Source organism: Chanodichthys erythropterus, chromosome 19 (assembly GCF_024489055.1).
Source record: "Chanodichthys erythropterus isolate Z2021 chromosome 19, ASM2448905v1, whole genome shotgun sequence".
Taxonomy (NCBI): domain Eukaryota; kingdom Metazoa; phylum Chordata; class Actinopteri; order Cypriniformes; family Xenocyprididae; genus Chanodichthys; species Chanodichthys erythropterus.
In genome coordinates, this window is record NC_090239.1 from 15,649,657 (window position 1) to 15,663,978 (window position 14,322).

General features: G+C 38.1%; 2 protein-coding genes across 2 annotated transcripts in view; one reads left to right on the top strand and one right to left on the bottom strand.

The window, feature by feature from the left end:
• Nucleotides 1–4,459, top strand: part of hcar1-4 (hydroxycarboxylic acid receptor 1-4) — an 8,166-nt gene extending 3,707 nt beyond the window's left edge. Inside the window, exons 2-3 of the mRNA XM_067368747.1 lie at nucleotides 1–198; nucleotides 3,334–4,459. The exon at nucleotides 1–198 is cut by the window's left edge and continues 779 nt beyond it. Coding sequence (XP_067224848.1) covers nucleotides 1–183 — 183 coding nt within the window. The 3' untranslated portion in view covers nucleotides 184–198; nucleotides 3,334–4,459. The remainder of the gene's footprint in view (nucleotides 199–3,333) is intronic.
• The window catches only part of mta3 (metastasis associated 1 family, member 3), a 38,593-nt gene continuing 25,235 nt past the window's right edge, over nucleotides 965–14,322 (bottom strand). The window contains exons 15-19 of the mRNA XM_067368746.1: nucleotides 11,987–12,079; nucleotides 11,729–11,911; nucleotides 11,608–11,639; nucleotides 8,347–8,471; nucleotides 965–2,444 (exon numbers count right to left, since the gene is read on the bottom strand). Coding sequence (XP_067224847.1) covers nucleotides 2,279–2,444; nucleotides 8,347–8,471; nucleotides 11,608–11,639; nucleotides 11,729–11,911; nucleotides 11,987–12,079 — 599 coding nt within the window. The 3' untranslated portion in view covers nucleotides 965–2,278. The remainder of the gene's footprint in view (nucleotides 2,445–8,346; nucleotides 8,472–11,607; nucleotides 11,640–11,728; nucleotides 11,912–11,986; nucleotides 12,080–14,322) is intronic.

Consider the following 14,322-nt stretch of genomic DNA (forward strand, 5'->3'; position numbering starts at 1 on the left):
CCCTGTTCTGAATTCCTTATAATATGTCTTCATGCCTCTGAAGCTTTATCCTACATGAACTGTGTACTGGATTCAGTCATCTACTGCCACATTAACGCTTGGTTTCGGGACATCCTGAAAGGCACAACCAACTCGATGGGGCTGACGAAGTTCCAGATGAGTGCGAAGACGCACAGAAAATAACCTTAATCTACCTGAGCAAGTGTTGTTTGATACAATCGTTGTAATTGGGAGGAATTTATTTTCAATTAGTCACCCCTCCTTTATGACTTTATTTCTTTTCCGGAAAACTAAAGACAATATTTTGTTTTTGTCCATTTAAAGGGTTAGTTCACCCAAAAATTATGTCAGTAATTACTCACCCTCATGTGGTTCCACACCCGTAAGACCTTCGTTCATCTTCGGAACACAAATTAAGATATTTCTGATGAAATCCGATGACTCAGTGAGGTCTCAATTGACAGCAAGATAATTAACACTTTCAATGCCCAGAAAGGTACTAAAGGCATATTTAAAACAGTTCATGTTACTACAGTGGGTTAACAGAGATCATCGCCCCCAAGTGGTGAACCATTGAAATTTCGAAAGGTTTTAAAACTCTTATGAAGTAACAAAGCCTCATTCACTGAAATCATGTGACTTTGGCAGTTTGACACACACTCTGAACCACGGATTCGAAACAAAAGATTCATAAAGCTTCAAAGCTTCATGAAGCAGTGTTTTGAAATCGCCCATCACTAGATATTGTTGAATAAAGTCGTTATTTAGTTTTTTTGATGCACAAAGAGTATTCTCTTCAATTCATAACATTAAGGTTGAACCACTGTAGTCACATGAACTGCTATAAATATATCTTTAGAACCTTTCTGGGTATTGAAAGTGTAAATTAACTTGTCAATGGAAGCCTCACTGAGCCATCAGATTTTATCAAAAATATCTTAATTTGTGTTCCGAAGAAGAACAAAGGTCTTACAGGTGTGGAATGACATGAGGGTGAGTAATTAATGACACTTTTCATTTTTGAGTGAACTATCCCTTTCAATTACAGTCAATGTTGTCAATTTCGGGCCCCATTGTGTTCAATGCATTTTTGATATCTTCTTTTGTGTTACACATCAGAATAAAGTCATATGGAATGACTTGGTAAAGAAAATGATGACAGAATAATCATTTTTATGTGAACTATCCCTTTAAGATCGGGATTTATAATCAACATGAATCATCAATTGCTTTTTGTACCATTACACAGACGTACAATCTGTACTGCGCTTTTTTTATTTAGCATTTTTCAGTAAATTTGTGACATACAATGAATACAACATAAATGTATGAGGCATTGAAATCAAAATAGCTTATTGTTTCACTGTCACATGCTATATACACAGCCTGGGTAATGAATATTCCCTTAGCCAAATTTTAATTATGACTTCTGTCAAGGGTCAGTTTCACATTTTAATGGGCGAAGTGCTAAAATTGGCTTCATTAGCACCCCCAAGCCAATAAATAAATTCCTTACAAAAATCAAAAGGGTATTACTGGCATCTGAAAGAGTCTTTAATGTCCAGAGCAACAGAACTATAATGTCCTGAATGAATATTTAAGAGTTGCAAAGACTGCTTTGACTTCCACAAATCATTACAACATCTCCAGTTAAAAGAATCTATTGAAACATGCTTTCAGTTTAAACCACCAATTAGCCAGTAACTCAACATACAATCCAGTCCTCGCATGAATACAATATAAAAACAGCTCACAAATTTGTACTTGTCATGATACGCACAGAAGATACAGAGAAAGAAAGGAAACCATTCAATGCAGAGCTAATTGAATTTACAAAGAGTACACTAACACTTTTCAAAAGAGTCTGTTCAATGGTCAGCATCAGCGTTGATCTGTACATGATACACATTTGTGGAACCCTGTAAGTTTTAGTTCACATATCCATAGATTCTCATCAAACCAGTGCCGTAAGCTGTTTAATTTGAGCTTGTATTGAAACTTAATGAGCATTCAGTATTGAAGATATTGAAACGAGAGCCTTAGGCTGCCATCCAAAGAGGTGCTGAATATACAAGTATAATTTTTTTAGTGGGTGGGTTATTAGCTAAAAGCTTTATTATTGTGAGCCTTTTGTCCAGAGGAGGAAGCGAAAGTTCAAGAAGAAGTAGAGTATGAGGAATGAGAAAACCGAATAGGCAAATTAGAAACTGCAAATGAAACTCCGAACGTAAAAGGAAATGATAAACTGACAGACTGGGGAGAACAATGCAGACGAGGGTCAGTCATGGATGACGATTGGACCTCGCATCCGTAAACTGGGGTGAGGGGGCGCCAGTACAGGTACCTGCGCTGGCCCCTGGGGGACCCTGCGCAGGCTGATCTGCTCACATGGTTGTCTACATGCTCTTCTTAACTGTGAACGGGAGAGCAGCCTCCTGGCTTTCCTGAGAGGAACAGGAAGATAAAACAACATATCATTGTCTTTGGGAAAGTCATCATGCAAAACAAACAATTGACAACACATTAGGGACTTTTTTTGGTATGATTTATGGCCGAGCTGGATAATTTTTTTTTTTTTTTTTATAATAATTTATGAAAAAATACCTTCTTATTATCCCTGAAAGCTATTTCAAAACACCTGATGTTTTTTTTTTTTTTTTAATTTTCTAAATAGTGTTTTTAGCAGATAGCAATTAAATGAAATAGAAAACAGTTATACTAGATTATAATAATATTTCACAGTATTAACTGTGTTTTTGATCAAATAAATGCAGTCTTAAGGCCCGTTAACACCAAAGACGATAACTAAAACTATTTTTTTTATAAAGATAAGGACTGTTTCAGCATACTGTGTTCTCTAAAAGTAATTTAATATTAATTTTACACAATAATAGTAATGTGATATAGTATATAATATTACTAATATACATTTTTAATCCAAACCGAATTCCGGAGATGTTGGGACGTTTCTTAAATTCGAATAAAATGAAAACTAAAAGACTTTCAAAACACATGAGCCAATATTGTATTCACAATAGAACATAGATAACATAACACATGTTTAAACTGAAACATTTTACAATTTTATGCACATAATGAGCTCATTTCAAATTTGATGCCTGCTACAGGTCTCAAAATAGTTGGGACTGGGGCATGTTTACCATGGTTTAGCATCTCTTCTTCTTTTAAAAACTGTCTGAAGATGTCTGGGCATCGAGGTTATGAGTTTCTGAAGTTTTGGTGTTGGAATTTGGTCCCATTCTTGCCTGATATCGGTTTCCAGCTGATGAAGAGTTTGTGGTCGTCTTTGACGTATTTTTCGTTTCTCTATAGGTGAAAGATCTGGACTGAGGGCAGGCCAATTCAGCACCTGGACTCTTCTACAACGAAGCCATGCTGTTGTAATAGCTGCAGTATGTGGTTTTGCATTGTCCTGCTGAAATACACAAGGCCTTCCCTGAAATAGACATTGTCTGGAGAGGAGCATATGCTCTAAAACCGTTATATACCTTTCAGCATTCATAGTGCCTTCCAAAACATGCAAGCTGACCATACCGTATGCACTTATGCACCCCCATACCATCAGAGATGCTGGCTTTTGAGCGGAACGCTGAAAACCTGCTGGAAGGTCTCCCTTCTCTTTAGCCTGGAGGCCCGTCCATGATTTCCAACAAGAATGCCAAATTTGGACTCGTCTGACCATAGAACACTTTCCCACTTTGAAACAGTCCATTTTAAATGAGCCTTGGCCCACAGGACATGATGGCACTTCTGGACCATGTTCACATATGGCTTCCTTTTTGCATGATAGAGCTTTAGTTGGCATCTGCAGATGGCACGGCGGATTGTGTTTACCGACAGTGGTTTCTGGAAGTATTCCTGGGCCCATTTAGTAATGTCATTAACACAATCATGCCGATGAGTGATGCAGTGTCGTCTGAGGGCCCGAAGACCACAGGCATCCAATAAAGGTCTTCGGCCTTGTCCCTTACGCACAGAGATTTCTCCAGTTTCTCTGAATCTTTTGATGATGTTATGCACTGTAGATGATGAGATTTGCGAAGTCTTTGCAATTTGATGTTGAGGAACATTGTTTTTAAAGTATTCCACAATCTTTTTATGCACTCTTTCACAGCTCTGCCCATCTTTACTTCTGAGAGACTCTGCCTCTCTAAGACATCCATTTTATAGCTAATCATGTTACAGACCTGATATCAATTAACTTAGTTAGTTGCTAGATGTTCTCCCAGCTGAATATTTTCAAAATGCCTTGTTTTTTCAGACATTTGTTGCCCCGTGCCAACTTTTTTGAGACCTGTAGCAGGCATCAAATTTGAAATGAGCTCATTTAGTGGATAAATTGTAAAATTTCTCAGTTTAAACATTTGTTATGTTATCTATGTTCTATTGTGTTTAAAAATATAAAATATTGGATCATGTGATTTCAAAGTCTTTTAGTTTTCATTTTATTCAAATTTAAAAAACATCCCAACATTTCCGGAATTCAGGTTGTAAATTAATTATCATTCTAAGTACACACAAACTTCATCAATTTGAAACATGTAATTGGGAACTATATTGGAAGCAAAAAAGCATACCAAATCTAATATAAGCTAAGCTAACAAGCTAATTCGGTAGATGTATGCTATGCTAGTACATAAGCTAACTAGAAAACAGTAAGAACAAGAAATGTTTGATTTCACAATCTATAGTCTCAGTTATATACTAGTATATGAACCATGTAATTTAAAAGACATTAATGGTCATTATAACACATTTTAATCTATATATATCATAACATGATTTTGCAGGAATTATAATCAGGCCCTAAAACACTACCCATTAAAAGTCAGTTGAACTAATGTTATCACTCGGGGTCCTAAAGGATCACTGGAATCACTTTCAGAATGAGTTTTTCCAGCCGATGAACGATAAAAATCTTTAACAACCAATCAGAATCCTTCCTGCTTTAAAGAGCTAGAGCATTTAAAGCACCAGACGACAAAACTGCAGTTCACTTTTAATAAACAGAACGATATCATCCGCTTGTGTGAACGCTAATATAGTAATCAGTATAGTTATCGTTCTTGGTGTGAACGGACCTTTAGTCAGAAGAGACTTCTTTCAAAAATATTTAAAAAACCTTATATCAAAATTTTACTTAGTGTTTTTTTTTTTTTTCTTAATAAAATTTTAACTATAGCTTAAAGAGTCACTGCAATAATTTATAATGCTCATGAAACTATCATGGAACCACCTGTGTTGTGCAATAATCTATGTGCAAACAGGATATTTCAAAAATATTGTGACAGGAAAAACACAAGAAGAACTTGTGCTCGATCATATTTTGCAAGCTTTGCAATTTGAGGGGAGAATGAACACAATTACTTGTATATAATATACAAAAAAGTAAGTTGAACTGGAATTGGTTTTGGTTTTCCTGTGCACGTGACAGTACAATTTCGTTTAGCTCTGCATGTTACAGATAGAGCTTGTAATTATTAAGTAAAATAATATACATCATCATGGCTTAGTGACATAAATAATGTTCTACTCATGATCAGGTCAATATAACAAAAAGAGAAATGAAAGAATCGCTTGGGTCTAATGTTCATGCAAAATGAATGAGGCCTACAGGCATCCACAGGGGACAGCCCTTAATAAAAGAACTGTTAACTGGGTCTCTGACCAGAAATATATAAGACAATCTAGAATATACTGTGTAAATGTGCTTGCATTCGAGCATCTCTGTTTACTTCATAAATGATGCTAAAATAACACAAAGACATATATTTTACCACACAGAGCCTCAATATAACTGTGGTTGGGCTGCATGCTTTTGCACTGATGGATTTGATCAGTTCTTTTGCAAAGCAACCGCAAACCTTTAACACTACAAATACTTGTGAGAAACTGTATGTAAAGAAGGTTTCAGTTGATGAAACCTTCATATTTACTATCTATTTTAACATCAACTCAAGATATCTGAATGTAAAACTGAGTGCAATTTTAGTAATAGAGACTCCTGAGACTGTGATGATGGTGTAAAACCGCAAGAGAACCAGGCTCAGCCACAGACCAGAACCCATTTGTCTCTGGGTCTCCTGCCTTGTTAAAGGCTAATCTTTCAGAGCAGAGATGCTAAATTTAGCCTAGCATCCGCTCCAGTGCTGGAGGCCATAGGGAGCTGTGCAAGTCATGGCTCAAATGGATGTAGCTGTAATGGAGAGGCATTTTTCTTCAAGCTTCAGCTCACATCTACTTCTCACTGCCAAAGATATTAAAACCAAACCCCTTGCTGCTGTGGGTGAACTATTATGACTGTCTGACTTCTATTTATCTGATCCAAATTAAGCACGAAACACATTTTGCAGGTTGAGGTGTCAAAAGCCACTAGAATGGCACTTCATATTAAGTGTACAGGTTAACTGAGTGTCTCTTTTGGTTATACATTTCATACATTTTGCAAGACTCCACAGGTAATGTGGTTTAGCCTTTGTGTACGGTGCATGCAATCTTACCATGATCAGGTGTCTAACAGCTGCAGCAACAAAACGAGACAAGCAAACAGTCACTAAAAGGTAGTCAAAAAACACTTTGATCCATGATACAACAGGGCAAATCAGGTGTCCAATTTCCCCTGCTCATAACAAATTATCTTTATTTGTAGTTAATTAACTTTAGCTTAATTTGAATGTAACTTCAGACACACTTCACATCCAGTCTGTACTTTAAATTCACTGCAAAACAGGGATGTCACTCATTAGCATGTGAATGTGTAAAATTCATGCAGTCTTACATATTGGGTGAAAAGTGAGCCAATAATGTCTGTGGCTCTTAATCCTTTTATATTTCTTTTTTGTTGACTGAGAATTAACAGCAAATATCAAGTTAATCTTTTCTCCATATTACTGAGAATTGATGAAGGATGGCTATGGAGACCATCTTCAGTCTAAACAACACTGCTGATATATTATGCTATGCCTATACATTGTTATACAAACATAAAAAAAGACAATTCACAAAAATCTGCGTATCTCTGCAAGGTAGTGAGACAAGTACACTAGCTATTAAAAGTTTGGGCACACACTTAACTAAACAAAACTTAAAAAAGCAAAACAAAACGATAGCAAAAAGGTAGCACAACTATGAAATAACAAAATGGAAGCATGGGATTTAATTTAAAGGGATAGTTCACCCAAAAATGAAAATTCTGTCATAATTTATTCACCTTTAAATTGTTCCATATCTGTGTAAATTTCCTTGTTCTGAACTCAAAGGAAGATATTTAAAAGAATATTTGTAACCAAGCAGATCTCGCCTCCCATTGACCACCATAGTATTTTTTTCCAACTATGGCAGTTAATGGGGGGCGAGATCTGCTTGGTTACAAACATTCTTCCAAATATCTTCCTTTGTGTTCAGCAGAACAAATACATTCTTATAGATTTGGAACAACTTGAAGGTGAATAAATGATGACAGAATATTCATTTTTGGGTGAACTATCCCTTTAATTTAACATAAAAGTTAAACAAATAAATCATATATTTTAGTTTCATAAAATATGTAACTTATTCATCAACTTATCCATTTCAAATAAATACAAAATAAATACTGGACAAAATGTAATCTTTATCAAATTGAAAAATTAAACATTGACAAAACTAATTTTAAGCATTTAAGCTTAACAAGTATTAGGATCATGAGAATCATAAAAATTATTATTGTGTGCTCAAACTTTTGATAGGTAGTGTATGTGTGTTTGTGAAGTGTTAAGTTACCTGTGGAGTCTCATCTCTCTGGATTAAAACTAACCTCAATCTGCATCAAAAATGATTTGTTTTCAGTTGTCTCTCCATGCCACCACAGATTAATAGGATCATGGGCATTGTTAATTATAGGATCTTTGTAATTGAAAAATTGTCTCTGACATCTGAGATTGACTGGCCCATTTCCTACACTGACAACTCTGGCTTAGACCCTCTTACCCGCCACTGTCACTGGGTATGACCAATGCAGTAATTACACATGTGCCAATCCTGTCACCAAGATCAGTCACTCTTAGGTGAAGGTTGAATCAAAATGATGGAAATGTAATCAGATGTGTCATGCCATCTCAGGGGATAATCTCTGCAGGTGCCAATCATGAAAGAACAAGGTAAGTTCCTTTTTGACATGGAGTGTGTCTTTCCTGCTGTTTTCTATTAAATTTGTCTCTAGGCTCTATGTTCGGGCCAGTGTATTTCAGTGTTCCTTAGTGAACAAGGCACGACAAGTTTAGGTTTGAAAAGTGCGATGCCATGGGAAATAGTGCCAAAACGGACAGCGAGGTTTGGATTGCACACCTCGTCTCTCGGGAAACCAGGAAGAAGCTGTCATCGGGTGCATCGATCCAGTTGGGTCGTCTCTTACGGAGCATCAGGCCACTGGCACGAAGGTTAGAGCCACCGGTGCTGCTTCCATTATGCTGCTAAAAAAGCAAAGGAGATGGGCATCTTAAACTACTTCCAAATACTTTTAAACATTACTACCTTTTTTTTTGTGATTCAAAAAGAGTTACCGACAGTAATCAAAATGCACTCCAAGGACCTTAGTATTAATTTTATAGCGAGCATAAAACATTAGATTGATGTCTAGAAGCTCAGGAGACTCCAGTTAAAGCAATAAAATAAATCTATAAAACCATAAGTTGAAAGCAATTAAAATGCATACATCTATATATTATATACATAAAATTTCACATATATAAAATTAATGCTTGTGTTGTTGCTAGGTCAGTTGTTTTCTGTGTTGAAATTGACTTTTTTTTTACTGAAAGCTGTAAATTATTCTAAAAAATGTAAGATAATTACATTAAAATATTTACTGTCCATATATTTATTTATTTTTATTTTAAGTAGTCATATAATAGGCAGAATAATGTACAGACAGCAGGTTATCACCCCCCTGTTGGTGTTTATTCTCATTAACTTAGTCTCTTAACTTAGTTACTCCCCAACAAATACTAGATATGATAGAACTTTAAATCACAAAATGCACAAAAAAGGTAACAAACCTTAATAACAAATCAATTTTCTTATATTGGTGTCTTAGGTTGATCCAACCTGGGACCTATAAATTGTTCGGTCCCACATGTAAAAATAAAAATAATATACACAATATGATACTCAACTGAAATAATAAAGCAACTTCTAATATTCTTTGCTTTAGAAATGACAGGTAAAAAATGAGGTGAAGATCCATCCACTATATTTACATTAATCATCTCATTGATGAACAGTGACTGCCTTTGTGTTTGTTTTGCCGACTCTCACTTCTCATTTCCATTTTACCCAGCCACAATAATCTGTGGGAAACCTCCGAGGCTGGAGATTGAAGCTGTCACCTGAACCAATTGACAGCGTCAACAGTATCTGCATTTGGATATGTTATAAGATGAAATTTCACTCTCTCAGCAACACAAATGCTAGTAAGTTATTGTCTTCCAGTCTGATGAAAGCATACGATAATCAAGAGTTCCTGCTTCAATCAAAAGTTTTTGGACATACCTAATCATCTTTATGAGTATTTTGCAAACAAAACACAACCAAACAAAGCAAAGCAAAGAAAAAACAAACCAAACAAAGCAAAACAAAACAAATTAAAGCTGCAAGCAGCGTTGAAAGGGCCCTCGCACCCGGGCTAACCACCACCTGTTGGCCTCAGGAAAACAGTGAAAAGTGGGTGACATGCATGTAAGCGAGTAAATAAAGGAGAATTATAGCAAAATCATGTAAAAGTGCCACACTTCTTGCTGCCAACAGGTGGTGCTATAGCTAACTGAATATTGTCAAATAGATGTCTTTAGGCCAGAACTTTTATCACTCATGTGAAGTTTGGGGCAGATCAGACATATGCCTGAGTTACAACAGCTTCCTCTTTCATGGCGAAACATCAGACATTGTAAGTCCGCCACGGACTGACAAAAACTCAAGATCTTTGATATTTAACATCTCAAAGGCCTTAAGATTAGACTGGCCATATATGATGTGCTTCTGGTTTAATCTCTATGAGGAGTTAATCACAGTGTGAAACATGTCATTTCCTGTTGCCCCCAGGTGGCGCTATGACTGTAACTGAATATTGTCATATAGATGTCTTCAGGCCAGGACTCTAATAAAACATGTGAAGTTTGGGGCAGATCAGACATTGTATGCCCGAGTTACAACAATTTCCTGTTTCATGGCGAAACATCAAACTGTCAGGGCGCCACTGACACACCCTTCAGTGAAAACTCTAGATCTTCGCAATTTAACGTCTCAAAGGTCTTTAGATTAGACTGACCAAATATGATGTTGATCTGATTAAAGCTCTAGGAGGATTTCATTAAAGTACAACGTCTGGAAATGGCAAAAACTGCCAAAATTTTGTAGAGAAAATTCAAAATATCTCACTTCCTGTTGGGTTTACAAACTTTGCACCGGGGCTTTTTTGTAGGTATTGGGCTGTTACATCTGTCTACCGAATTTCATAAATGTACGTGAAACGTAGCACGAAGGGCGCTTAATTGAAATGTTGTAGGTGGCACTATCGAACCATTTTGCCACACCTTATTCTGAAACCCATATTAGATGTAAATTTTCACCACATCCGACGCGTGTGCAAAGTTTCATGAGTTTTTGAGAATGTTTAGGCCCTTAAAAATGCGATTCATTTAATAATTGGCTGAGCAATTCCAATAGGGTCCTCACACCATCGGTGCTCGGGCCCTAAAAAACAAAACAAAACAAACAGGATGGACAAAATGGAAGTATGGGATTTATGTAATGTACATACATGTACAAATATGTGGCAAGTAGGGCGGGGCAGAGAGCCGTGGGAATGGAGCGAGGCCAATGACTCGAGTGCTAATGAGTGCCGACAGTGAACTTTAACTTTAAGCATTAACTCTGCCACGTTGGTGCCGAAATCTGGGAGGAAGGAGGAAGACGCTGTCAAAGAGCCCCGTCGCTGTCGGAAATCCACGGCACCATTGAGTATGGCTGGGCAGAGTCTGCCACCATGGACGCTCAAGGCAAGTGACTTGCCGGGGGAATGAAAAACTTGCTGCCGTCCGCCTATGTTCTGGAGGGGCAGCTGCCATCCGAGAGGGAGTGGAGGAGTCCACCGTGTGCCATAGGCCGGGGCCTGCTGCAGTCCACCATGATGGGGAGGAGCAGGGAACAGGAGACTCACTGCCAGCTGCCCAAAGCCGGGGGAACCATCGCCATCCACCAGGCGTCGGAGGAGTCAGAGGGCCGTCCACTGAAAGGTGTCTGTCCAGTGCCACCGCCAGGCAGTGCAGAGGAGTTCACACAGATGGTGGAGGACAGGATGGCAGTGCATTTTGGGAACCCAACCAATTTTTTTTTTTTTTTTTTTTTTTTTTTTAACAAACAAAAACTAGGCGAAATGTAAAGTTTTACAATTTCAAAAATTAAAATTTGACAATTTGTCTCATCAACACAAATGATCGTTATCGACAGCAAGCATCTTCCAGTCCGATGAAAGCACACTGATAATATCTAGAGACCTTCCTGCTTCAGTCTAACCCAGTGATACCAGTGAATCTAGTCATTTATACTTACCAGAATTGGTCCCACAATATGAGCCGGATTTTCTATGATAAAAAAAGAAGTGTGTATTAGCATTTTATAATGACATCCATCTTTGATATTATCCAAGAATGTAATTAAACTGTAAACCCACCTTGTCCTGGAGCACCAGCCCTCCTCTCTGCGGCTTCAACACGGCTGTGGTGATGGTAGCTCCGTTTTCCCAACATGCCAAGTGGGCCATGGCTGGGAAGAGAGGACAGCAGGCGCCGTGGGGGCTGCACCTGTAGGCCAGGGGTGCGGTGAGGCCGCTGAACATGAGTTGCTGGACGAGACTCTGAAATGACAGCAGATTCAATGTGATCTGAGAGTTACAGCTCACTGGAGACATCTCTAATGTTGTGTGGCTCACCAAGGTACTGCAAGACGCTGGTCAGGGTGCTCCTCGGGGAGGATTTGGGCTTCATAGGTCGCCCTGTCATGCCCTCTGACACCCGGATCATATCTATTCATCGACCGGCAGTACAGAACAGACAAACGGAGATAGAAGCAAGTCAAAGAGCAAGAAAGAGACATTCAAACTTAGACACCAACATGAGGCATACTGAACAGGCTGGCTTGATGGATGCTGCGGTGATAAACCAACCCTGCGGTGACTAATCTTTCTGACCGGACAACCATTTTCATGGGAGCAGCAAGCTGAGCCAAATCTCATTTTCTCCACTGTTCATTCTTTAGGCCCTAGTGAACATAATTTCTTCCCGCTGAACTCCGGAACATTGATCTGACCACAATGAACTCATTAAAATCACCCCAACTTTCTTCGGTTTGTTTTAAAATTCATTACAACTCCAGAGGAGTCAGTTGTTTAAAGCCATTCTCTTCAGGCAGTTCTTCTTTTCATCTTGGCAAACCTGGAGAGAAAGTGTCTTGAAGATGTACTGATATAACTTCAGTTTGCTACCTCTTCAACAACATATCGAATGTGAGGTGGAGAAAAAAAAAAATTGCTGAATTGGGTGATGCATTATCTACTGACACAAAATCCATTCTTTAAATTGAACGAAACCTGTGCCTTTGGGGAAGTGCTGAGAGTGGTTCTCCATTAGACTTTTATGTGTGTTACAAACTCTTTTCTTCACCTTTGAATCCTCATGGCTGCGAATGTGTTTTATTAAACTCTCATGATTCATATTTCCATTTGTAGGTCACAATTCGATGGAGTAAACTTGATTATTCCATGATTTTCATGCACAGTCTCTGATGGGCAGGCAAGATGTTGAACATAACCTGGTTAGCCAGCATGTTGAATGAGATTGGAAAGAGGAAAACAAATGTGATGTTGCATTCACAGCGGCTTCTTATGAGTGTGTGCATGTAAACAAGTCATGAAGGGACGGCAGGAGCCGATGGAGCTCATGCTGTCTGAGATTTCACACGATTGACGCTCTGCTCGGCCTGTCGGTGTGCGTGCAACAGAGTGATGGACAGGTACACGAGACACATGAAACTACAAGGACTCAGATAGGATGGTTTCAGCCATGGTTTTATTTGTGTTTTGGTTGCCCACAAGACATTCACACAAAGAAAAATAAAAGAGAGAGACAAACCAAAGAGCATGCCCCCACCCGGGTCCCTCGTGCTTCAGGACACAGATGTCAGAACAACTTCTTATGGCTGGGGATACATACAGATATGTCTGGGGTGAAGATGGGGGAATGGAAGCATAAAATGGAAGTTTCACATGATGGGAGGTGGGCAATGCAAAACTGAGAGGAACGTGTGATTGGACAAATGCAGAGCAGGTGATTGGCTCTTTCCCTGTTGATATGAGCTCTCCCTGTAAAACTGACCTATTTACAAGTGCCTGTCAAGAGGATACGGCTGTCCTCAGAGCAAGGGCTGGCTACCATGATCTGTAAACTCATCTTTGGGCTTGTTTAAAAGCTTGTTGCATATTTGGGGCATTTTAGTTTGTGATGTATTTGAAAAAAAGGTTTCCCATTCAATCCGACTTAGTATTTCATTGATTAATGTCAACTCACATGCACCCTATTACAAACAATTAATTGGTAACTATTTAAGACACCCAAAAATCTACAATTATTGCATAACCCGCATACTGCTGGTCTAGGGCCATTTCTCCTTTCTGTGCCAACGTAACACTTCCCAAGGCACAAAGTCCTAATCAATTGCTGCCATTGAACCAACTTCCTCAGCATTTTAAATTGGCTCTTTGATTAACTGCAGACTAGTGTGCAAACTCTTAAAGAGGACAAACTTCATTTTTTATAAATCAGAAGAACAGAGATGACTCAGTGTTTTGTAAATGATTCCTTCCAACTTACTGAACATCTAATTAATTATATCATAAACTGCACCAATGATGGGACTGATAGTCCATCATCTTTGCATTACTTGTTAACCAACACTTCATCATCTCATTACATGCATGCCTTTGAACAGCCTGTCAGTGTTAGCTACAGAATGATTGATTGGTTGCACACATAATAGCAAGTCAATTATCTATTCCACATCATAGTTCATGAAATATTGTTTTGTATACCTGTCTGCTTCAATAAAATAAAGACAACCTTCCATTAAAAACATTTACATTTTCTGGGGTACAATCACTGATGAAACCGTCTATATTTAGAGGCAATTCAGTAGAAATGGCAAAAATTAAAGCTGAGACATTAACGTATATACACTAACTGACATTCCAAACTAAGGAGGTACATATCTTCA